Source organism: Pempheris klunzingeri, chromosome 21 (genome assembly GCF_042242105.1).
Source record: "Pempheris klunzingeri isolate RE-2024b chromosome 21, fPemKlu1.hap1, whole genome shotgun sequence".
Lineage (NCBI taxonomy): Eukaryota > Metazoa > Chordata > Actinopteri > Acropomatiformes > Pempheridae > Pempheris > Pempheris klunzingeri.
In genome coordinates, this window is record NC_092032.1 from 15,761,759 (window position 1) to 15,785,996 (window position 24,238).

Below are 24,238 nucleotides of genomic sequence, written 5' to 3' on the forward strand. Positions count from 1 at the left end.
GCGCAGAACAGCCCCTCATTGTAGGAGCAGAGTGAAGGAGTCAGTTGAGTTGTGTTATTTTTATGGCATTTGGCTTGTAGTTTGGAATTCTGATTGTCATGCTCTCTGGTAAAAAAGCCTTATGTCCGAACGTGATGGGTTAGAAACTGTAAGCATTACCAGCTGCACCATCAAAGGCCCCAGCATGCTGTTCATTTAACCCAGATCCGTCACACTCATGCGTAGCCCCTGATTCAACCTAAAGTAGACATTCAGCAGAAGGCGTTGGACTGAGACTAATGTAGAGTTATGGATGTGCGTTAACTTGCTGCACCTCTCTACCTGTAATGTGTCAAAGGTTACTGACTTTATTTGAATATGTTTGGCTGGGGTGCTGTTGGAAATGAATACACGTTTGCAAGTAACAACATAAATACCAGCAAAAATAACCCACAATTCTGTGTCGGCACACAGAGAGTACATCCACACTAAGCTGGATGAATCTGAGTCTGTGACACCTGTAAAAATGGTGTCCAGAGTTGATGGGTATGAAAATGGTACATGTTTTAAGGTGGGTGGGAGAAGCGATTCAGTAAACCTGGTCACTGGACTGTGTTGTGACGTTAAGAAGCCAGCTTTGCAGCACAGCACTGCACGACTTACTGGTAGATTTACTGGTGAACATCACATCACTATTTTTTAACAGAATCAAAAAAACATAAAGTAGAACAACTAAATTACATTAATTACTACATTATCATACTGTTGAGGCATTTTTGTATGGACTGAGACTTCCACCAAAATGAGCCGGAAATGTTATTCTGGATTCACGTCATTTTCACACTTGAACAGCTTTTTGAAAATCAGCCTTCTTAGTGTGGTGTTGTTAAAAGATGGCTCTTGAACCAGTTCAACAGTTTTGAGCTGCATAGCAGGTGTGAGAATAGATCAGCAGCAACAGGGCAGGCAGTGAATTAGACAGATCCAAACATCCACAGGCCTAATCACCACTGAGGAGAGAGAGAGAGAGAGAGAGGGAGAGAGAGGGAGAGTTCACTCTGGACTTAGACGTTCACCAGTCATTGATAAAGTGCTTAGCAGCAGGAAAATTAATGAATCCGGCCTGACTGGGAGAGGGGGTTTTGGGGTTGAAGGGGAGGGAGAGGAAAAGGAGGAGGGCTGTTGGGGGTGTGCGGGGGGGTAATCCTGTTCCAGCTAAATGGCTGATCCCTCTCATTCCTTAGATATCAAATGTCAAGAGTTAAATTAGCCTGCTAGCCACAGATAGGAGTTAACATGCTTTTAAATGGGGCGGGGCAATGTGATTCGCGCCCCCTCTGGGATGCTGGGCAGGTGCCTTTGATGTGTCTAATTATCCAGCTCCTAGTAAGTGCTGGCTAACTATCTTAATGTAGACCTCTATGCCTCAATTCCATGCACAATTATGCTCTTAAACACATGTACCAGAATGTGTGGATGTGCATTTTTACGCACACAAAACACACAACTTCATACTTTGTTTACATAAGAGGAACAAATGCAACATGGGCATAAAATCTGAAGTATTAAAAGTTCAGTGAAAGAACTTTTTAATATCATTCTGTAGGAAAGGTGGGAAACAGCCATAGTGGGATTTTGGATCATATTTGATGTGTTTGAAATTACTGTATTATTTTTTTTATATTTTATCCTAACTGTTGGCTCTGTGTTTCTTTGGTTTGGCTGGACATCCATTTCTCTTGGCGAACAGCTCCTAATCTGAGTGCCACAGACTTGGTCCGGATCACTCTGGTGTCAGAAGTGGGATTCCAATGCTGAGGCCCAGTGGAAAGCTGGCCCACTCTGGTCTGGCGGGCAATGTGCCCAGATTCACCCTAAAAGACCCACTATCCCAAATGGACATAATTCTGCCCTAGTCTGCCCTAGCACACAATCACTTTATATTGTTACCGTGGACAGTATAAATAACTAACAGGTTATGGCTAATCATAGCTGGTTTGTGACTATCTGAAGTAATGTTAATACAGTCTATAAGCCAATCAGAGCACTAAATGGCATTTTTTGCTTTGAAGCCTTGATCAAATGCATCTCTTGGTGTTTGATTCCTCAAAGAATGCAGGCCAAGGTGCCCTTTGAGTGAAAAACCTTAAAAGCCATAACTATCCATGGTCAGAAATGCATCAGTGTGCATTTTAGAGTCAGGGCTTTCAGCTCTCTCGCTGCAATGCTCATTGCTCCCTCACAATGTGGCCCTGATGAAATGGTAGTGGGGTTTCAGGCTGCTCTATGGTGGGCCTGTGCCCCTAATGGGTGAATAAGGGATAGCTAGGGGCAGGCGGAGGCTTGGCACGACACAACCCTGCTGTGAGGCTGATTTGAGGTGAGCGTAGGGAAGATGGAAGGCGCCAAGCAGGCTTTGATTTGCCCCTCCCCAGCCCCGGGGCCTGGAGGCTGGGGCTGCGAGATGCTGCGCTCTGGGTGCGTCCCAGCAGACCCCTGGCGGCAGAGAGAACAGGCTGGGACTGCGGGCCATGGAGCAGGGGGTTGGGCCGTGGGCTGCTGAGAGCCAAATTGAGATGTGGGAGTTGTTGAATTTGCCTAGATGAATATTGAAGAGGGCATTTGTGGGCGCTGTGTGGGAAATCAGCTGCTGACAATAGACTGCTAACCAGGGGAGGGAACATCCTGACCGGCCCATGCCTCTCTCTGAAAGTTCATCTAAACATCAGTCACACTGATGGTAAAATAATGTACCACTATGGATTCACTCTGCAGAGACAGAATCAAACAGAGCACAAAGTTAAAGGGAGTTAACTTTATATGTGCTGAAGTTCTCCAAAGCTCTGTGAAATATTTTGACTAGGGATTGCTAACTATCATGCCCTCAGACATTAGGGCAATGACCTGATTTTGCCTTCTGACATTTAGAAGATTTGTTTGTCAAGGAGTTTCATGAATGTCACCCTTTTCAGGCAGATACAGGAAGCTCCATTAGGACTTTGTAACCTTGACATTATGCAGAGCTGAACTCTGCTGTGGGGAAGGCACCCAACTCCTTGTGGCACTGAGCCTGTCAGCCGAGAAGTTGATCAGAAAAATACCTCACACAATTGCAGTAATCCCCTGTGCTCTTGTTGTGTTGGGTTTGGTAGAGTGAGCATTCTCTCTCTCCCTCGTCTTTCAGCCTGTGCTAATCGTGAATGATTCCCTCTGTCTATAGCGCCAATGCCAGGGCCGGTGAATCAGGTACATAAGCCTAAGCCGCTTGGAGAGGTGCTCTTATTAAACTCTAGCCAGCTGCTGGAATTTTTCTTCCCCCTCTCATTGTTAATTGGGGAGTCTTGAGTCTTTCCCGGGAGTTGATTTGCAAGAGAAAGAAAAAAAGGAGCAAGAGATTATTGCACAGGAGGAGAGAAGCTTTGAAGAAGTGTTTTGTGATTTCACTGTATATCCTCCACTCGTCTCCTCCTTGTTCACTCTCCATGTGCTCCCCAGCCAAAACCTGTTTGTGCCACTGACAACAGTGCTTTGAGAAGTTCGAAGGTGGAACTCAGAATATGTCTGGCTTTGGCTCAGAGGTACAACAACACCTCCTCTGATGTTTAGGCTTTTAGGAAAGGCGGTAACGGGGGTGAAGAGTTGCAATGTGATGTGCAATGGCCCTTTGTGCACCCCTGAAACATACATGGCCCACCTTTAGAGACTCTGACTTACTGAGTTCAGGCTGGAGGGCAAATCAGATGCTTTGAGAGTCAAGGACAGATTGGCATGTGGAGGAACAACATTCCTTGTTCTTAACCTTAGCCTCTAGAAAATACCTTCAAAAACAACAAGCCAACGGTTTTGTTTCACTTTTCATTTCTTTGAATTGGCTGGGCACCCTTAACTTAAGCCCCCCTTGTCCCAGAGCCCAAACTCTCAGAGGAATTGGCCCCACTCCATATCTCATTATCTCTTTTAAAATTTCATTTTGTCATTGCATCCACACTCTCTTTTATGCCGCCATATTAAAGGCCATGCATAGGGTTTTCTCTGAAGGTATTCGCACCAGTTTTACAATAGAGACCCCAGACAAGGGGAAAAAAGGGAGAAACCTGGGCTTTAGGATTTAATGAGTGGCTTGCTGGGGGTGAAAGAAGGATAGAAAGCAAGTGAGAGAGAGCAAGAGAGTGCATTTGTAGAGGGTTAGAGAGAGAGAGAGAGAGAGAGAGAGAGAGGGGAGAAAGAGTAGTAAGGGAGGAAGAATGCAGGAATGGAGCACCAGGTACCATAATAGTGGCAGAGAAAGCTCCTGAAATACTAGAGCTGGGGCGTGTGCTCTGATCAGGACGGCAGTGAGCACAATTACCTTCTTTTCAAATCCTTCAGTGACACTGCGGGAGGAAGGAGGACTTTGAAACTTGAAAGGCAGGAGCTCGCTTTCAACCTCAAACGCGAGCAGGAAAGGGCTCTGAAATTTGTTCAGTGCTCCCCATCCACCATTAGCTTGTTTCTTCCTCTCGCCTCCAGGCATTTAAGCGCTTTTTGAAAAGATGTTAAGAAATTCAATCACCATAGAGAGAGAGCGGGATAGTTCTTTTTTCTGTTTTTTTGAGAGGCATGCTTTCCTCTGGTCCATAGAGGACTGGCCTGCTGCTTTTGTATTGGGCTGAATAGACCTGCAAACTGGTAGAGGACTGGATGTGGCAACCATGGGAAAAGAGAGGGAAATAAAAGAGGAATGAAAAATGAGGGAGGGAAAAGGGGAAAGGGTCTGTTGGGCGGATGGTCAGAGTTAGAGAAGTCTTGCAGGGTGGAACTTTTAAAAGTTGCATGTGTTTACCTGTGTCTGTTCTGTCTTCATTAGCCCACTTTTGACAGGTACCTGACATATCTGGATACAAGGATAGGATACAAAAAGTTTCCACTTGCAGCTACAAAGCAGCACAGTAGAGAAACCTTGCTTGAGACTTCTGGGTCTCTTCCACCAGTACAAGGAGTCAATTGACCCTTGCGCTTCTGAGTGTTTGTTTAACCATTTAAGGTGCTATAAACTGAGGTAATGAAGCCCCTTAAGGTGGTATATGGTAGAATGATGAACCCCCTGTGGGCTTTCCATGGTGACTGGAGGGGGATGGCGGGACTGTGACACTGCTGTGATTGAACTATTAGTCGCTTGACCTCCCTTGGAAGAGAAAGACATATCTGAATAGCAGCGCAGGTCACTAGAGAAGGAGAAAAAAGAAAGGAACAAAAAGAAAGATGGGTGAACAGTGAGCGAGAATTAACAAAGTGAAAAAATAGTAATGCATACTATATTTTCCAAAGTAAGCAGTTGAGTCTCCTAAGTAGTTTTTCATAAGCTTGGCAGAATGTTTTAGGCCAGTTTTAGTGCCCAATTGCCTCCTAACTGCTGCACTACCTAAAGCCCCAGTGATGGATCTATTTATAAAACATCAAATATCTGTATGAAAGTAAGAAAAAGGGCTCATAAATATGGAGACAGTTTTTACTTTCCCAGATGTAATGCTAGATTTTCTGGATGTGAAAGAGCTGAGAGTACACGGTGGAAGCCTGTGCTACACACAGCTACATGCTCTACCCTTAGCAATGCTTGCTCCCAGCATAGTTTACAGTCTCGACTTCTTTCAATCCATGTCAGGAGATGAACCCAATTCCAAAATCCCTTTATGTTAATATTGCGCTTTGCAAGAGCAGACCTATTAATCCAGCTTTAACCGTATAAGTGCCATTATTCCCTTAATAAGATCACTGGCTGTGCAGTATAGGATTAAATACTTATATCATAACTGACACTGTCATTTCCCGCGGATGAGAGTGGCTTGCCTCTCTGGCTGTCAGTTCCGCGTTAAGATTCCTTGAATCTGCTGCCAGTGCTGCGCTGATGCACGGCTGGCCCAAACGCCGGTAATGGATGTGGGAGAGTGAGGGGAATAAAAGCGGGACCCGTGGGTTGCTACCCTGCTCTCTCCTCGCCTCTCTCAATCTCATTCTCTCTTTCTGTTTCTCTCTCTTAACCTCCCCCTTTCTGATTGCTTCTCTTCTTCTGTGAAGTGGTACAGCATTATGGCGGCCCTCTTCAGTGCTTAAGGTAGTGCTCTTTAATCTGGCCCTCTCCTCTGTTCTTAATTGGCAGTTGGATGCTGTTGGGTTGCTGTGCATAGAGGGGGGAGTCTTGCACCGCTAGGCTCCTAATACTACAGAACCTCTGGCGCCAGCACAGGGGCATTTTGCCAAGTTCTCAGTGAGCGACATTAACGCAAGAAAGAGCATTGGACTCCACTGATGACCAACACCCTCAAAGACTAGACTGGACTAGACTATATGGATCGAACTGAATGAAAGAGCTGGATTGGACAAATGTGGCTTAGGGCAAAAAGTAACAGGCTTCACTAACTAAAGAGCGCACAGCTTTTTTTTGGCATCTAGCCTTCATCCATGTGACTTGCTATGCAGATTTCTGAGTTAGTCTATATAGTATTGTACTATAGAAAAGACTAATACAGGTCAGAAGGCCAGCTGACCCTTATATATATATCAGTTCAGAGGTCAGGCCAAAGGTCAAGGGCCATGTCTTTCTGGAGAAGCTCAGCCCCTCGAACTCTACATCTTTACCCAGCATGCCAGGAAACTTTCTCCAGAGCCACCACTTCTCCTAATTTTACCCCCAGACTAAGAGAGATTTAGTTAATACAGAGGGAGAGTGGGGAGAAAGAGCAAACAAGAAAATTATGGAGGGTGGGGTTGATACAACCCATGACGCTGGTTAATGGGCAGCCTGGAATGCAGGCGGAAAGCCTGCGCTGCCTCCTCCATGGGAATCCATTTCTTTATAAAAAAGAATGGACAAGGTTGAATTTAAGAACAGACTTTTGGGAAATGCTGCCTCAACTGTGCAAAAACTCAGTGTTTTTTTTTTTTTTTTTCATAAATGGTGTCCATACACCGTCTGTCTGAACTCCCACATCTGGTGCTGTAGAAGGCAAACCCTGCCAGATTTACACCCATAATGCTCAGTAGATTTAAGGTGTGCAAAGCTGATCTCCAACTCCTCCCTCTAACCACGCCTCTACGTGAACTAACTTTCTCAGCCTGTGTATGGGTTTTCAGAACATGCATGTGTTCTGCAGTGTGTGTGCAAGTGTAGGTATATGTATGAAACCTCCTGTCTGCAACTTTTATTCTCATGTCTACACATGATAAATCTGCAGCTCATTGTCCTCCTTCACTAAAGTTTTAACATTAGATTATCTTCTCTCTTTGCCTACCCTTGCAGAGGACGAGAGTTCCAGCACACCTTACCATCGCGAGAGGCGCAATGCCATCAGCTCCCAGGTCCCGACGTCCCGCGCCCCCGACAGGAACGTGAGCGAGGAGCCTTCCACCTCCACGGAAGAACGCCCCTCCCTGCTCAAGAAGGAGCTGCATGGTTCCCTGCCCCACCTGGCTGACCATGCCCTGCCGTATCGAGGCACTTTGTTCGCTATGGACCCTCGCAATGGCTATCTAGACACACACTACCGTAAGTCCTCTAGTCACAAAATAGTTGGTATTATTCATTTTCGAGGTGGAAAACTTTCATATTTTTGTAAAGTAAAGAAACTACACAGCTCAAGGACATACTTGTAGTACCCCAAAAGCTGAGGCCAAGTTTGTCTTTACTGTAGGTGAGAGGCAGGACTCCCAGATGCTTGATTAAGTCTGACAGATTAGTCTCTCTCTTATGCTCGCTCTCGCAGTTACACGTACACACACACACACACACACACACACACACAAACACATTTGTGAACACATTCACGCACACTTGTCTTGTTTTGTGCCTGGGAAGTTAGTATGGGGAACGGCCAGCGTAGCTTCTTAATTCCCTCATTAGGGGCCTGTCTGAACACAGTACTCCGCTTTCTCTCATCAACACACACTTCAAAGCCCCAAAGCAGCGCCGAGTCAAACCTCACCACCCCCTACTCTGCCTCTCTCTCTCTCTCTGTGGGACTCAGAGACTGTGTGAGAGAAAGGCAGCGAGAGAGAGAGGGAGAGAGAGACTAAGGGAGATGAAGCCTGAGAGATTGAGGGGAAGGAAGAGCTGTGGCTTGAGTGTGATACTGAAGATAATTTGAAAAAGAGGTGAGATAGTAGTAGTCAGATGAAAGTGAAGCTGTGTGTGTACGTGGAAAGTGAGAACAGGAGATAGATGATTGGGGAGTAAGAGGCTGATTAGGAGGTTAATTCAGCGGCCACTGTAGCCAGGACTTAGCCTGCAGACACGGATTTGATGTGATAGCTTGTTTAGTTTGGTTAAATTGGCTCTGAATTGGGGCAGACAGAGTGGGACAGAAGGATTTTAATCCAGTGGCAGTAATGAAAAGTCCAATGGACCCCAACCTTATACTGTAACTCTATTTATTCAACCACTTCATTAGGTACTGCTCCCTTGTGCTTGGGTGCCTGAGAGTCACCAAGGTGCCTCTTTAAGGGAAAGGTTACTTAAAACCAGGCAATGGTGCTGTGGACAGGACCCTCGAGGGCAGAACATTACTGCCCATTACATCCTGACCTAACTCAGCAACACTGCCACTTCTCATTTTATGAATGTGTGTGGGTATGTGTGAAGGAGCTCTGGAGGTTCCAGACCACTGAAGCCCCGGGGTAGGAGTGGGGAGAGGGGGGTCACTCTGAGGCTTAGGGTCATGTGGAAAAGTCACAGTCTGAAATAGAGAGTTCAAAAGCAGTAGGAAAAGTCAAAAGGGCCGTAGAGCTTCAAGAGGCTTTCTTTGTGCATTGGGACTCAAGAGGCTGGAAGACTGCAATCACATGAGGCAGAGTGGAGGAGAGCACAGTAATACTTGCTGAGAAGCTGGAGGCGCAAAGATTTTACTCTCCTTCTACACTGCTTCTTCCACATCTTAATTTATACGTCTTTAGTGTTAGTGTTCAACCAATAAGTCCATCAACACAAACCCAATCAGCAACAATTTGTTGTTGTTAATTCATCAAGCAATAAGACCAAACATTTGCCAGTTGTTGCTTCTTAAATTCAAGGATATTCTGCTTTTCTTTAATTGATATCATTGTGAACTGAATATTGTGAAGTACTGGTCAGAAAGAAGCAATTTAAAAACACAAGCTTGGCATCTCAGGTAAATTGTGAAACTATTTTCTGCGTTTTTATCGAAACATGACCCATTAATCAATTGGAAAAAATTGCGGAGAATTGTCTATGATAAATATAACTGCAGCCCTAGTGTCAGTGGATATATAACAATTACACAAGAAAAAGTTAAGACCTGATTTGTTGCCAGTTTTATAAAGAGAAATAACTCAAATGAAGATGAACAACTCACAAATTTTGACTCGAAAACGGTCTGAATGGCTTCTAGTGTTTTTCACTGATGTTTCTCTGATCCTGACTCTGCCCAGGAAGACTTATGATCTGACATGAGAGCATTGCTGTGTAAAACACCTCCTCCTGGCCCCAGGTGTTGAGGACATGGGGTGTCCCTAAAGGCGGCGGTCCCATTCTGTCTGATTGAACCCAGTACTAGAGCTCAATCCCCATGAGCTCCAACGGTCTGAGGGTCAGCAGAACGCAAGGGTTCCCCTAAAACCTCCGCTTCCCCTCCCTTTCTCCCTCAGCTGCTTTGAACCAGAAGCCTGTAGCGTCTGTCGCTACTCCTGCACCACAAGGTGTAAAAAGCCACGGGCTCCTGTTCTGCTTTCTGATTCCATACACATGTGAGCACACACATTTTACGCACACACACACACACACATACAGCCCGTACTCCACCAGCGGTAGTCCCTCTCTATGAGGGCTTTGTCACCTCCTAAATTCATCCCAGGTGTGTGCCTGTGTGTGTGTGTTTGTGATGGAGAGGGGGCCCTGAGCCTTTGTGCTGTGCTTGCATAGCGTGCCACGCCACGCAGCAGACAGCCAGGTAAATCCGATTACTCTTAGCGCTGGTGTGTGTCAGTGCTTAATGTGCCTAAATGCGACAGCACCTGCAGCCTCCCCACACCTGGTCGCTGGGTCATTAACGTGGCGGTGAAGCTCTGGGAGGCGTGGGAGTTGAACAACGAGAGGAGAACAAGGGGGGTTTATCTTCAGGGGTCTGTTCTCTGGGTAAATCTCGGCTATTCACCCAGACTTGTGATCTCCCACTCCTCTCGCGTCCGTGGCCTAAGACTGTGTTTACTCTGGTTTTTACACCCACTTCTGTGCAGAAAAGAGGAGGCACTAAGGAAACGTTGCCCCTATTGTTAGCATTAGCTAATCGTGGTGATGCCTGAGTCTTAGCCGCTTTTCTTGGGCAAACACTGGATAAGAGTCCACATCCTTCTTACCACAACGCTAATACATGAAGCTTTGCTGTGGGATAAGGAGAAAGGATTGAGATGGGGATTAATGAGGGAGAAGTGTTTTTTTATGATCTTAATTGTGCAAAAGTGTGAATGGGATGCGCAGCGCCGACTCTGTTTACATTGTGTGCTGATTAGCCGGTCAGTGGTCCTGCAGCAACAGTGAGCCCACTTGCTGGCGAAGCATCTTTGCTTCCTCCAAGGGGATCTTCTTCTTTAAAGTGTCTCTTTCTTAAATACTTGCCCTTCGTTGCCAGACTAAACACATCCGTGGAGGGACTTAAAGCACATTGCTTTCAGGGGCTTTCTTGCAAATATTCAACTGCATTGAAAAACCCAAGAATGTTTAGTCAAAGGAAGGCAACCAGAGGAAAGTAAATGTGCCAAGGTTTAGAGACAATGCTTAAGTATTTTGGCACTGAAGTGACAGAAGTTTTGTGGCTATACTGTATCTGTTTTACAGTAGGTCGTTGATTGGAGTACATCAGACACATTAAGTGTGGCTCCAGGCTGTCATGGCTGCCTATCAGTCCAATAGTGTTTGGGTTAGCTCCTTAAAAAGTATATCCCAGATCTGGCAGTCAGGGCCTAATCCCCACACCAAAGCCATGCTCTCCTTGACTGATCTCAGAAACCAAGCCTGCTAAGCTAGAGGCAGTGGAGGTATGGATCTCTTGGTTGCAGGATTCCTTCACATGTATCACTATAACCCTGCTCTCTGAGCCTGGCCGAAGGTGACTGCTATCTGGATCATACTGGCCCCGTGTTCTGGGAAAACTAGAACACTGAGCCATGGCATAAAACTCGTCCCAGGGTTTTATCATGTGATGGGGGAGGTGGGTGTCCAGTCACAGGGGTTAAACTCTAAACTGCTGTGCCGAGCTGATCTCAGGCCTACTGGGCCGTAGCACGCTAGCCGCTGCCTCGGATGTCTGTCTATCTGCCTCAGTATCAAAATGCAGCTGACCACTGAACTGAATGAGCTAGCTGTCACCAAACCGAACGTGATCTGCACAACAATGGCCCCGGACTCTCTATAATTAATTACAGTGCTTGGCCTTTTGGTTCATATGGACTGCACAGGGGCTTTCCATTGAAAGAGTAAGAGTGCAAAGAGAGCAAAAAAGAGCAATTATAAAAAAACCAAAAAAAATGTATGTATAGGTGCCTCAAAGAAGAAACTTCCTGGCCTCTTGGTAGTTTAAATGTGACAACTACTAGCTGGAATACAGGTTCAAACATCCTCCCCCAAAGAAGTGGGGAGTACAGAAGAGAGCCTGGGGTGAGAAGACACGTGCCTGTTTCAAGGGTAAGTGTTTGTCTTTGTGATTGTTTCAATATTGGCTTTCTGAGCGTGGTGGCATGGTGTAGTCCCCCAGCGGTGTGCCGGCACAGAGAAGCCTGGGGCACACTGCAGGCAATGGAGAGGGATCCCTTCCATCCACCTCCTTTCATCAAGAAAGAACAACATGGGCCTGTGCTCTGCTGTGGCCCCTTGGTCCAGCGCACCAGGGATAATCAGATGATCCCCTTTTATACAGCTTATTAGAGGCATCTCATGCTGTAAGATAGGCCATATTCTCACATGCATGTGCCCCTTTGTAGCGCTTGATGATTTCAGGGGGTTAAGCAGAGTTTGAAGTGCTTCGAGAATGCACTTTCATACCATCTTAAGGTCATGTGGTGCATTTACCACAAAGCTGATGCGTTTGTACAGAATATCTCAGAATAATGGCAGTTCTTATTAACAATGACATGATTAAATGTGAAGGGGCTAAGAAGAATTAAGAAGAATTTCCAGAGAACTTGAGATGTTCAAAGAAGAATACTCAGCATTTCTTGGTATCATTGTCACAACATCTGTCAGTGTGTTTTACTTCTTTTCAAACGAGATTGGTTAATCAGTCAAGCCACAGAGGCAAGTAGGAACAATAGCACTTTGCTGATGTTGTGAAGGCTTAAAATGAAGATTTGCTGCATGTGGTACATCCAAAATGAGAGTCAGCTGCAGCAAACACCACTGGAAACAATAACATTAAGCAGTACGCTAGAAAAACAACAAGAGTAAATGCTCATTGGGGCTTCTCCTCAGCTATCTGGTTGAGCTTTTTTTTCTCCTCCTTAAGTAACCCTTTTAGTCTCCAGTAGGATAATCACCTCTGTGTGCTACGGGAGAATCAGAGTTATTTAATGGCGTTCTTGATGTTTGTTTCCAGTGTATCCAAATCTCATCGCTCCTTTTTGTATTTGCATTCCCCTCACGTAGTGGCAAAGATAAGCGCCCTTATCCCTTCAGTCAGCAACCCATATCTTGCTCTTGTCTCTGGAGGGTCGCAAGTATATATTGTTCTACACGAAGAGGAGGCTGATGAACACAGTATAATTAAAATGTTTCTGGTAAAATATACAGATATCTCTGTAGAGAAGAGAAAGAGGAGGGGAGTCGGGGCTGTGTCTGAGGGTAAAAGTGAGACAGAGGGGTAAGAAACAGAGAGAAGAGCAAGAGAGAGTGGAGAAGAAGGGGGGGAGGTGTAACAAAGCAGAAAATGAAGAGAGACATAAAAGAATGGGAGCTCAAGGAGGTCAGGCCCATCACAGGCTTTAGTGTTGCCTTTAAAGATGCCTGGGACAGGTGGCAGCTCCAGACAATCTCGCACCACAGAGCAGCATCCTCTCAGGAGGAGATAAGGGATTCCTCCATCCAGGCACCCTCCTCTCCCTCCTCCCACCTCTCCTTCACTCACACTCTGTACTTCTCTTACGCCCACCCGCCTCCCCTTCCTCCCGTCTTGGGGTTCTCCCAGACAGGCTGCTTTGATGTGGCTCAGTGTGAGCGGGCAGCTGTAGGCCACAGGGCTGCAGCAGTGCTGCTGGGCCACTGGGCCGGCGGACCGTTGGGAGCCGACTCGAGCGCGGCTCAATCAGTGGGGCTCTCCGGTGCCCGGCACTTTCAGGTCTCATTAAAGCGCTCCGGCAGGGTTAATCCTCTTTAAGGTTTACATGGGCCCCAGTTTGTCTCTCTGCCCAGGCTGAGGGAACCCCTGGGCGCCACCTGCGTGACAAAGACTCAAATCTGTGACACAAGTTCCCTCCGTCTGTTGCCTCACTCCTTCACTCTCCTCGTATGTTCCCCTCTCTCTTCCTTCTTTCTCTAAGGCTCTCACTTGCCGTCCCCTGTGCATTCTGCCTCTTCTTCACTCCCCTTCCCTTGATAGTACCTAGGTCTGGTTGTAAGTCTTTTAGGATTATTTGGGTGGAATCTGTTGACAGGGGTGCAATAAATGGATTACAACTTTGTCCTTGTTTTGGGATGCTGTGAGGAGGGAAAAGGGAGAGATCAGGAGGATGCGCTTTGAATAATGAGAGAGGCAAAGAAAAAGAGATAGAGAGAGAGAGAGCAGGATTAACTGAAAGAATTAGGAAGACGATGCAAGAGTAAAAGAGAGGGTGAAAGAGAGGCTAAGGTGACAGCAATACAGAGAGCAGAGAGAGTGGAAAAGAGAGAAAATCGTAGAGTTGCAGATGTTGTTACTCTCATAAGATCTAATTGGTCCAGAAGTGTTGACCCCTGACTGGCCCTGCGGAGCCCAGCAGCCATTTGTCTGATTGCTGTGACACTGGGCTTTGTCTTTGCTCTATGATACACAGTTTCCTCCATTAGCCCAAATAATGGCCACTTACCTCTAGAGGCCTGCACAGACTTTGTCTAATGTCTGTACGGGTTTGGTGGAAAACAGAAGAAAAAGGCATATAGTTAAGGGGGAAATACGATTTGATTGTAAATCATATTAAAGGACTGCACTGGTGGTCTTGAATCTTAAGCTTATAAACAACCATTGTCCAAAGCATACAATATGTTTTTATGTTTCCCACTGACCAGGTAACCACTGGTTTCCACTAATTTTAACACATGGAGCTTTCAGAGGCTTGCAGGTTGCTTGGAATAGATAATCTAGAACATTTCATGCCACTTATAAACTCAACTATTTTGCTAATTCAAAGATTTTCAAAGACTGAGGTCCTAAACAACATGCTACCCTTTTTGCAACATCCATGTATCTCCACGCTGGCTTAGATGTCAGAGTGCCCTTGAATGCACCACAGAGGAGACCACTGACCCCTTCTTCTAACCACACTACCATGCATTAATACATAATTTTGACATAAAAATAAAGATGACAAAATGCTCACTGTGATGGATTACCACTCTTTAACCAAGATTAAAGTCTATGCAAGTTGATATTCATAGCACACAAACTGAACTGAGAACAATGGCTACCTGGAAATGTAATTTTGGAAACAAAAAGCACTTCAGCACGACGCTGTCCTGTTTCCCCAAGCAGTGTCCAGCCTGTGCGTTATTATAATGCAGGTGCATTAGCCTCACAGTCACTATCACACAGCCACATGCAGTTTTTGTATCACCTGCATAGGGGCCGAGGGAGGATCTGTGACGGGTGAGGGTCAGTCTGTCACAGAGTAGCCTGATACAGCAGTAGCAATCATGAACACCGTCACTGATATGACCCCGGCTCATATATAGATGTAGCAGTAAGTTCGAATTATTTATCATACATTTTCTGTTATACAGGCATTTAAAAGACAGATTGCGGACTTATCTTTTCATTTTTCTGGTGACTCCAATTCTTAAATAATGATCTCAAAAAAGATCAGACCCTAAAGTGGCCTTGTATTTGAGAAGAATAAATCACTCAGGGGGAGTTGAAGTGGAATAAATGTAGCAAAGTCCTGGTGAGTTAACCTGAGGTTTAAATCAACTCCCTTCTCTCTGAGAGGTATCATTGTTTGTAGAGAAGGAGATGTGAGCAGATGTGAGAGATAAAGAGAGAGAAGGGGAAAGAAGTGTAGAGCAGTGTTTCAGCTACTAAACTGCTGTGTAAATCTCTCCCCAGCTGGGTGGGGGAGAAGAGGCTGGAGGGTGGGGTAGGGTAGCTAGGGTGCTGGAGCGAGGGGGGAGGGCCAACGCATACCGCTTTGTTCTGCTCCCCAGCTTATCCCAATCTGGAGAAATTCACCAAATGTAGGAGATAGATTGGCGCTCCGCAGAGGCCTCGTGAAATAACCTTCACTCCCTGATCCACACTGGGATACGGGGAGGAAGGGAGGTGGGAAGGGGAAGTAAATCGGGGGAATAGCTGGGGTTGTAAGGTGCTGGGGGCCCCTGGAAGAGCAGTGTGCGTGCTTAGCTTTCACTCTGTAGCAAGGCAAGGGTCCTTGTGCTGGCGTGCAATTTGTTAAGATTGACTCGGCTTGGTAAATGTCTTGCAGATGCTGGAGTTCCATTAAGATATTTGTGTGACTTATGGAGAAGGGAGGAGGTAGAAAAAGTCACTGTAAGCTACTTGGAGCGCAGCCTGCACCTTAATCTTCATCATCCTGGTTGCTAAAATCAGAGTTACTTGCTGTATAATATTTCAGATAAATTCCCTGCAAAAGGATACATATTTTACAGGGGATACACATCTGTAAAACTATGAACTTTTAGATAGAATTTGGCACGGAATTGTTGCTTTGGTGCACGGATGATGTATGAGCATAGTGAACCCTTGGCTGAATGAAAAAGTATCGTGGACTTTGTAAATATTCGCACAATAAGATAACCTGCTTGAACTGCTTGAATTATATCTCAGAGCAAATATGCATAGACTTGTAGAACCGTGAAGAGACAGGATGGGCATTGACTGACTTGTTCAGTCTAGACAAACAAATTACATCTGACAGCGAGTAACGATGGAATGTATACATGAACAGAGAGCATGTCATCGCACATAGCTGACGTTTCTCTTTTTACCTCTCACTTTCTCTTCTCTCCTCTGTTTTTCTTTTCCACCATGTTAATTACATTTACCCACAAAAAAGACTCCTCGTGTTTAAGGGTGTGAGAGCAATTGAGCAAACTAGACAGGGAGAGCGAAAACAGAGGAGAACACAGCGGAAAAGAGAAAAAAAATCTATTGATTCACAGAGGAAGGGCAGAGTGGGATCTGCCAGCCTTGTGTACAATATATGATGAATGGCAGAGAGATTGGCAAGGCAACACTTAACATTCTTCTGTTATTTAACCTCTCTGCTTGCTTTCTTCTTCCCATTCTCACTACTCCTCTTTGCTGAATAAAGGCTTTCTCTGTTCTAGTGCCCAAGCATCGCATACAGTATAGAAAGCTCTGCACAGCAAGAACATTAGGCTAATTTATACAGTGGTAATTAGGCCATTAGACCTGAAACAATCTGGGACCCATAATTAAGCAAAGCGCTCCAAAAGTCAACAGCAACTCCCATTGAGCTTAGCTAAACAGTCTCCGAAAGTGTTATTTACATGTCCAAACAGCTTGAGGTCTCAGTGTAAGCAAACATGATGAGAGACGGGGTGTGAAGGGATTGAGCAGAGGGAGAATTCGCCCTCATAAGAGAGCAAGCTTCCAAACTGCTTCTACTGAGAGCCTGAATGGGGCTTCTCCATCTAATTCTCTTGCCAGCCAAAACCTGATGTTAACGGTTGATGTTGTCAGAAAAATGTTTTGGCAAATGCTTAACTTTACTGTGCTCTATATCAGTGATACCCAGCGTGGGGTTGTGAGCTATCGCAAGATGACGGAATAGAAAAAACTCTGTCAAAAACGTATCAAGTTTTTGTGAGATATTGAATAGATTAACTTCTTCGGGCTTATAACATTTAGTCATGTCAAACAAAACAGGAAGGCCAAATTGCTTTTTGTTGGAACTGCTCACAGCTCTTATATGCTTAGTGTGCTGGTGTTCATTTTAAGGGGTCATTTGGTAAAATGGTTGGAGACCACTACAGGAAGCATCTCAAGGTGACATCTTCAGGAGTCGGTTAATACCACCAGTAACAGAGGACCTGGTTACAGGGCATGTTGCATCCTGCATCCTGCATCCTGCATAGTCACAACTGTCGCCGGTTTGATTTGATTCCACCTGGTGATCTTTGCTGTATGCCAAACCCTCCCCCTCTTGCCATTTTTTTGTCTTGTCACTGCAGTGTCCAGTAAAGGCAAAAAATGAAAAAAAAAAAACCTCACTAGATACAAAATATGCTCTGAACTGCATCATCCTTTTTTCGCACTGTAAAGTCATGTACATGTGCCTCAATACGCTTCCAGAAAGGAGCAACACAAGTTGCACAAACATGCAAACAAGCTGAAGATAAAGTCTGGAGCATCTTTCACACACTCTGCAAAGTGTTGCAGAGTTATGGTGTAACTGCGGGTCTCGCCTGCAGACGAGCGTGCCTGAGCAGTGAGATCATGAGCGGGGAGAGAGGTGGCATAATGAAATCTGGCAGTCACAGCCCCGACACAGGCTTCATATGTTCCACATTAGCAATTCACAAACCTCTGGAGCAGGCCCCAGCAGCCCTTTTCTCACTCCGCCTTAGTCGCTTATGACAATCTGTCACTGGCTCTTTGTGCTCTCGCAGCAGAGCGTCGATGAGAAGTGCAGTGTTTATGGAAGAGAGTTTCGTCCTCGGCTGCGGGTGACACTCTGTTAGAGCGGAGTCAGTGAACCCTCACCAGAGGGGAGGAGGAGCCCAGGTTTAGCAGTCAAGACAATAAACTCACAATGCTGAGGTGACAACAAAAGAGAAAGAATAGAAATTGTTTTTGTATTATCAAAACCCAAATCAGAATTGTGAGTGACAGCCCAAATCCTCTCAAAGTATCACATCACATAAGTTCCAAAGTAAAGTGAAGATCCTTTGTGGTAAAACTTCCATTATGAAAGGAGATTAACCAATAAGGATATTGCAAATGATGTGCTTTAGGCTTCATCCTCCCCTTGTCCTCCCCCTTCTTTTGAAATTATTCAAGTGTCCAATAAAGGACAAGGCAATTACCGTCCTCTCTTTAATGAAGGGGAAGCTGGCTTTTGGTCCTGAGCACGGTGTGTTTGTGTAGAATTAGAATTAATGAGCCTGGTCAAAGTTTGCCTCTAATTGCCCTTTCATTAAGACCCATTTGTAATCATGTCTTAATGACTTCCATCCCCTCTCCTATAAGAATTAAAAAAAAAAGAGGAAAAATTTAAACCAAAAATGAATACTGCTTCTCTGAAAAGTTGCACTGGGTGTCATTGAAATGACTGAGAGTAGTTCTGAGGAGCTGATGAATTAATAGACAGTGATAAAACCTGTGTTATCCATTCTATATTTCAAAAGATGCATTGCAAAAAAGTTTGAAAACTATGACATTTCAGCATTTGATAGGTTGAGATGAGTTCTTTGATCGCTCTCACTTTGCCAGTGGTGGTTTAACAAATGCAACTGGGACAAAACCGTTGTGATTACACTCTCCTCAGGAATGCTGGAGCTGCTGTGGTGTGTGGCCGCAGTGGGAAGGTAAAAATTGTGACGCGTGTATTGGCTTCCTATGTGCCTTCCAGCTGTATTCTGTATTAGACGACGAGAATACCCCTGAATATCCAGGAGAGCAGGGGCAATTTAGTCGCGGAGTAAACAGTAAGGAGTCCCTACAGGAAACACTGGAGATGGATTGCAGGATGGAGTCTCTCCCCCTCTCTTCTTCGCCCTCTGTTCTTTGCGACTGTATACATTCCCTCCAGTGACACGGGGCTGTTTGCCTTGCTAATGGAGAGCTGCGCTGGCGTAAAAGAGGTGGCAGGCTCTATTTAGATAGGGCCATGGTAAAGTAAACTCCTGAGTTGGATTTAAATAAACCTCAGCGGAATGGTTTGCCATGTGGCAAAGTCATGGGCCACAGCGAGAGGAGGGAGGGAGGGAGGGAAGGAAAGAGTGATGAAGCAGTAAGAAAAAAAAAAAAAGGGTCCAGTCTAGGCGCAGGGCTGCGCTGAGTGAAGAGCTCCATAGACATAAACAAAGGGGGATCTGGGTAATTCAATGAGGAGTGGCGGATGTGGGAATGTAGGTGTGTGCTGTGAGGGTGAGGAGGTGGAGTTTTTTAAAATGATTTCACAGTTTGTAATCTCTACAGTCACTCCACATTGCCCAACAAGACAGAGGTTAGTATAAAGTTCCTGCGATGTGGGCAAGGATCAGTAAGATTAGAGAACATGAAGCTTTTACTCCCATTGAGGTGGAATACAGCACATAGACTCCGGTAAACCTGAGGGTTCATTTCCGACTCTGACAGCCAAGTGCTGACAGCCTTGGAGTGAAGCTGTGGAGAATAAACAAAGCAGATTCTGCTCTTGTCTACTACCAGCCCATTCCTCTATCCCAGCATCCCCTCATCCCTCCCTCCCTCAGCAGCTCTGGAATCAGCCGAGGTGAGCCAAGCCAAAACTGAGTCATCAAGAGGAAACTATCAAACAGACAGAGACTGAGTGGTCAGATACTTGCCAGAGCTGTGTGGAGGAGGCTTTTGCCACTTATCTCTGTTCTTGTGAAAACAGGAAACCCTTGTTTGGTTTCTAGAAGTTTGCCCAAGTTTTCTTTTTATTTGTTGAGCTAATTTGCTCCAATATTAATCTAAGTGATATTTCAAGGTGTATTAGGGAATGTTAATGACCAACAAAAAGTTATTGAAAATAAGTCCTGGATTTAGAGTAAACTATTTCACTTGATTCCTTCTCTGAAGAGCCAATCAGCCCCCCTTGGACATCTTCTGCTTTAAGAACGAGTTTCTCCTCATTCATTTTGACAGCTACACCTTGACACCTTTGACACCTCAAAAGATGTGCTATCATCTGACTGAGAACGAGTCCATATTCAGTAGATTCTGCCAAGCAGGGGATGGAATCAGAAAAAAATTCAGTTTTTCTGGGGCATGAACACTGAAAAATAATGCGTCAACTGTTGCAGGGATGTGGGCCTCCTCAGAAAGGAATTTAGATTGCGGTCTTTATACATGCTGTAGTCCGTTTTCTTTCCATGGGGAGTACTGTACTGACTGTGAAAACCGCTATAATGTCATCTGTGGCTCTGGGGAGACTTTTTTCAAAGCCTCAAAAAAAAGTAACCCTACCTGGGTATCTCAATGTGATCTTATTAGGGACGAAAAGTCAGGACATCTGGGCAACTTTAGACCATTCAGATTTTAATTTGTCTCTTGCAACTCCCCTAACTTCATGGAAGTCCAACCCTAAATCCCTGCTGTACCTCTTTTAAAGCTTGAATTCTGATGTGGTGGGATTACAAACAACACCACACTGATCCCCTCTTAATTGCTGCCGCGTCGGCCGAGCTGGCAGTGATCATCCCGATGAATGAATGAGCGGTGAGGTAAGCAAACCTGAGAGGTGCTGGGGGATCAACACTTGCTGCGTTGCCCAGCGATGCAGCTGCATTTGGCATGGACCAACACTTGTAGAGCTGTTAGGCACCCCACTGTTTGGCCATCTGCCCTCTTGGCACTCACTTCCAAATGTTTACAAGCAAAAAACACATAGCTAGCAGCCTCAGAGACTTGCTGCGTGAAGGTATGCAGCTGTTGACACATGCTTTGCCTCAGGGTGGTGATATGCAACTTGGCAATGGACTCAGTAACAGGCAATAAAGTGACATGTGTTCTGGCAGTGAGATGTGTTCATACAGTATGTGAATGAAGAAGTTGTGTGTGAAGTTTCCTGGTGTGTGTTAGTCATTGGCTGTTTCTGGCTTTCTGTACAAGTTTTAACCCATTTCAGTTTCACAACTCGACCCTCAGGTAGGCAGCATTTTAACGAAATTACCACTCAAGTTTTGCTCGTTGCAACTTGTCCAACAACGGATGCACAGTTGCAACACAAAATTCCAGCTTTAGTTTTAAAGATTATGGTTTGGAGTGCAGTTAAGGCTAGAAGATGAGTACATGCATATGCGACTCCAGCCTGGTGGCAGCGCAACAGTTTCAATTTCAGGGGTAAAAATAGGGAAAGGCTTGGAAGCTCATATTATGCAAATGTTTTAATGTTTTATCTGGAGGGGAAAAAAAGAAGCCTCTCGATTCTCTCTGGCAGTTGTGACAAAACACTGAAATGGAAAAGGATGTTTTTGTTCTCATTTTGTACATTTCAGTGGTTGTACTTAAACGTTATCCTTTGTACAAAACCATATTATCCTTGGTGCGGTGAGAAACAAGCTATTTGTCTGCTCCTCGTACGGTTATTTATCGCTGTTTATTTTGAGTTCTATCAGCCTTGAGACATTTACAAAGACTTCCTCAGCTAACATTTTGGTGCAGCACAGCTTTTAGTGCATTTAATGAGGTCTAATTTGGGTGGGTCTGCCGAAAGATAGCCATCAACCACTGCCTTTCATTATAGCTTCTATTTAGATTAGCTGAGCAGGGGATGAATTCACATGACAATATGTTTCAGAGGAACCATGAGGCGCGTAAAGAAAGAGAAATCTTACATTTCTATTCTCTTCCTGTTTTTTTTCTACAGCTGCACCGCAGTTCTTCCCCACCTTCCATCCTCCCGTGCCAATCGACGACAGACATACCCAGGGACGTTACATCTACGAGCCTTCCCCTGTGCCCCCTCTTCACGTGTAAGTCTCTCAAACTGGTCGCACACGCACGCACACCAAAATACTGCTGATCATACCTGAGAACACATTTGATTCAGCTGCATCACACGCATCATTGGCGAGCTCCCCGCTCCTAATGGCGATACAAATCAAGCCCCTCAACTTCCTTCCGCCTGTGGGCGTGGAGCATCCTCCTCATGGGTGCCGGGTGCCTCTCTTTGCCTTTCAGGATCAAAGGCCACGGCCCTGTATGTGCGCAACATGATCCGCATGTCAGAGACACGCAAATGAACATGTGTCAGAGACATGGAAATGAGAGCAGGGCGAGGGGAGCCTGGGAGCGAGCGATTCTCATAAGAGCAGTGATCAAGCCTTGTCAAGAGAAGGAAGCAATTGCTCTGCTGACATCTACCCATCTCTGACAGACACAGATGGGCTTCTGACACATGAACTGTATACAACTAACCATCCCACCTCATCCAATCACATGCATGCACAGCCTATCAAATACGAAGTTAGGTAGAAACATGGTGTCATGCCTCGTAAGAGATGGTGGTAAGTATTTAGAAGTAGGGGAACTCTTATTACAGTGGTCTTGTATTTCCCTGGAGTGCTTCTGACGGCGCTGGCCAGGTCAGCAGAGAACTTCAAAGCATTCCCTCAGCTCATTCACTTACATACACTCACGCACAAATTGCTCCTTCTTCTCCTCACTTTTAGTCGCCCTCTTTCACTCTTTCTGTCTCTTTTACTCTCTCCATCATTTGTATTCTTTGCGTCCAAACAGTAAATACCATAAGGAGATGCTTCGGCGTCCTTGTGGCGCTTGTTTCCTACCCGCAGACACGGAGGAAGCGATCACCGTGCGACGAGGACAAATTGGATGGGGCAGCTACTTGGGCCGCATTATGTTTGATATTCTTCATCATTATCAACTCCCCCCTTCTCCTCCTCAGGAGTCATATCTCTCCCTTGCTGATGTGCCACTAAGCGTAATGAATTTTTTATGTCCCCCCCCTCCGCCTCCCCACCTCCGGCCCACCCTACCTCTCAACCCCTCATCTCCTGCTCAGGGGCTGCAGCAGAGAAAAAAAAAAAGGGGGGAGAGAGGCGAGGAAATAAAAAAGGGAGGTGATTGATGCCCTGTGTCACTGCAAACAAAATGGCAAATATAATTTAGCATTTAGCTTATGCGGAGATAATGGGGCGAACACGCGCCGGCAACATAGGCTCGAACAAACAGCCTTGCTTGTTATCCGTCAGGAGTGCTTTGGTACGATCTGGAGCACAGGTTAGGGAGGGGGTGGAAAGAAATGAGGAGGGGGTGGAGGGACAACACGGAGCCAGGGAATTGAATTAAGGGAGAGAAGTTATGCAGTGCTGGTGTCTTCAGTCACTCTGTCCGGACAGGAGTTATCTGCGCTTGGTTTGCTGTCACTGGAGACACGGCCGTGCTCTGCCATGCTACTTATGGCCTATTTATCCAAGCCATTAAGCATAGAGCTGTTTAATATGACATGCTATGCTGAGGGAAACTATTTGTCATTATTATAAGACAGGTGCTTAGCTCCCAGCATTATTTGAATCAAGGCTGTGAAATCACTGTCATGCATGTTATCTATAAACTTACGTGGGTTTCATGCAAAACTGATCTCAACTTCTCGCACTGTGAAGCAACAATATTGCCTTCTTGATTAAAAAACAGCGCTGAATTCCTCAGTGAGAAGGAACCCTCATCAGTTGTGGTATTACATCTGGGTCCAACCACCTGAAATTGGAGTTAATTACACTTCCAGCTTCGACTTTGTGCAAGTTTTAGCTGTGGCCAAACTTTAAGACCGTAGAAGTACAGCCAAAAAGTAAGCCTCTCCGAGGCTTTAAAAGTGATGCATTCTGCTTGGTAATGTTGCTTGTAGCCAGCCCGAGCAAATAGAAGCAGTCAACGTATAGCTGTCGCTTCAGGGAAATGGAAGGAGGCGGCTTATGGAGAAATATTGAATTGTTTTAAGACAAGTTCTCCTCGGTGAGCAGAATTAATCGTTATTAGCCCTCTCAAAGATATGCCTAAGTACACAGGGACTATTATTGCAGTACTTCCCCATGCAGCCTCTCATTACGGCCTGTAATTACAGTTGGGTTGGCCCTGCGGCAGTTCCATCAATCCAGCCAGCTTCCCCCGCCATGCACACAAGCCAGTCACCACTGGGCATCCATGGCCGGAGAAAAACACTGTGAACGCCCAGCAGCTTGTTTCCTCTCCGCCGCAATGACACATCCACCATCTATACGTGGCAAATGAACAGAATCATATCCTATTACTGTGAAGGGCCTAATTGAAACATGTTTATTTATGGCCCCCGTTTTCAGCCAAGGAGCGGGTGTTAGCAGCGCAGCTAACGGGCTCCAGCGATATGAGGCGGTAGAATTAAA

At 45.5% G+C, this 24,238-nt stretch overlaps 1 protein-coding gene across 1 annotated transcript in view; it reads left to right on the forward strand.

The window, feature by feature from the left end:
- gli3 (GLI family zinc finger 3) overlaps positions 1-24,238 on the forward strand; it is an 87,795-nt gene that overhangs the window by 26,639 nt on the left and 36,918 nt on the right. Inside the window, exons 3-4 of the mRNA XM_070852789.1 lie at positions 7,256-7,501; positions 21,724-21,829. Of these exons, the coding sequence (XP_070708890.1) occupies positions 7,256-7,501; positions 21,724-21,829 (352 nt within the window). The remainder of the gene's footprint in view (positions 1-7,255; positions 7,502-21,723; positions 21,830-24,238) is intronic.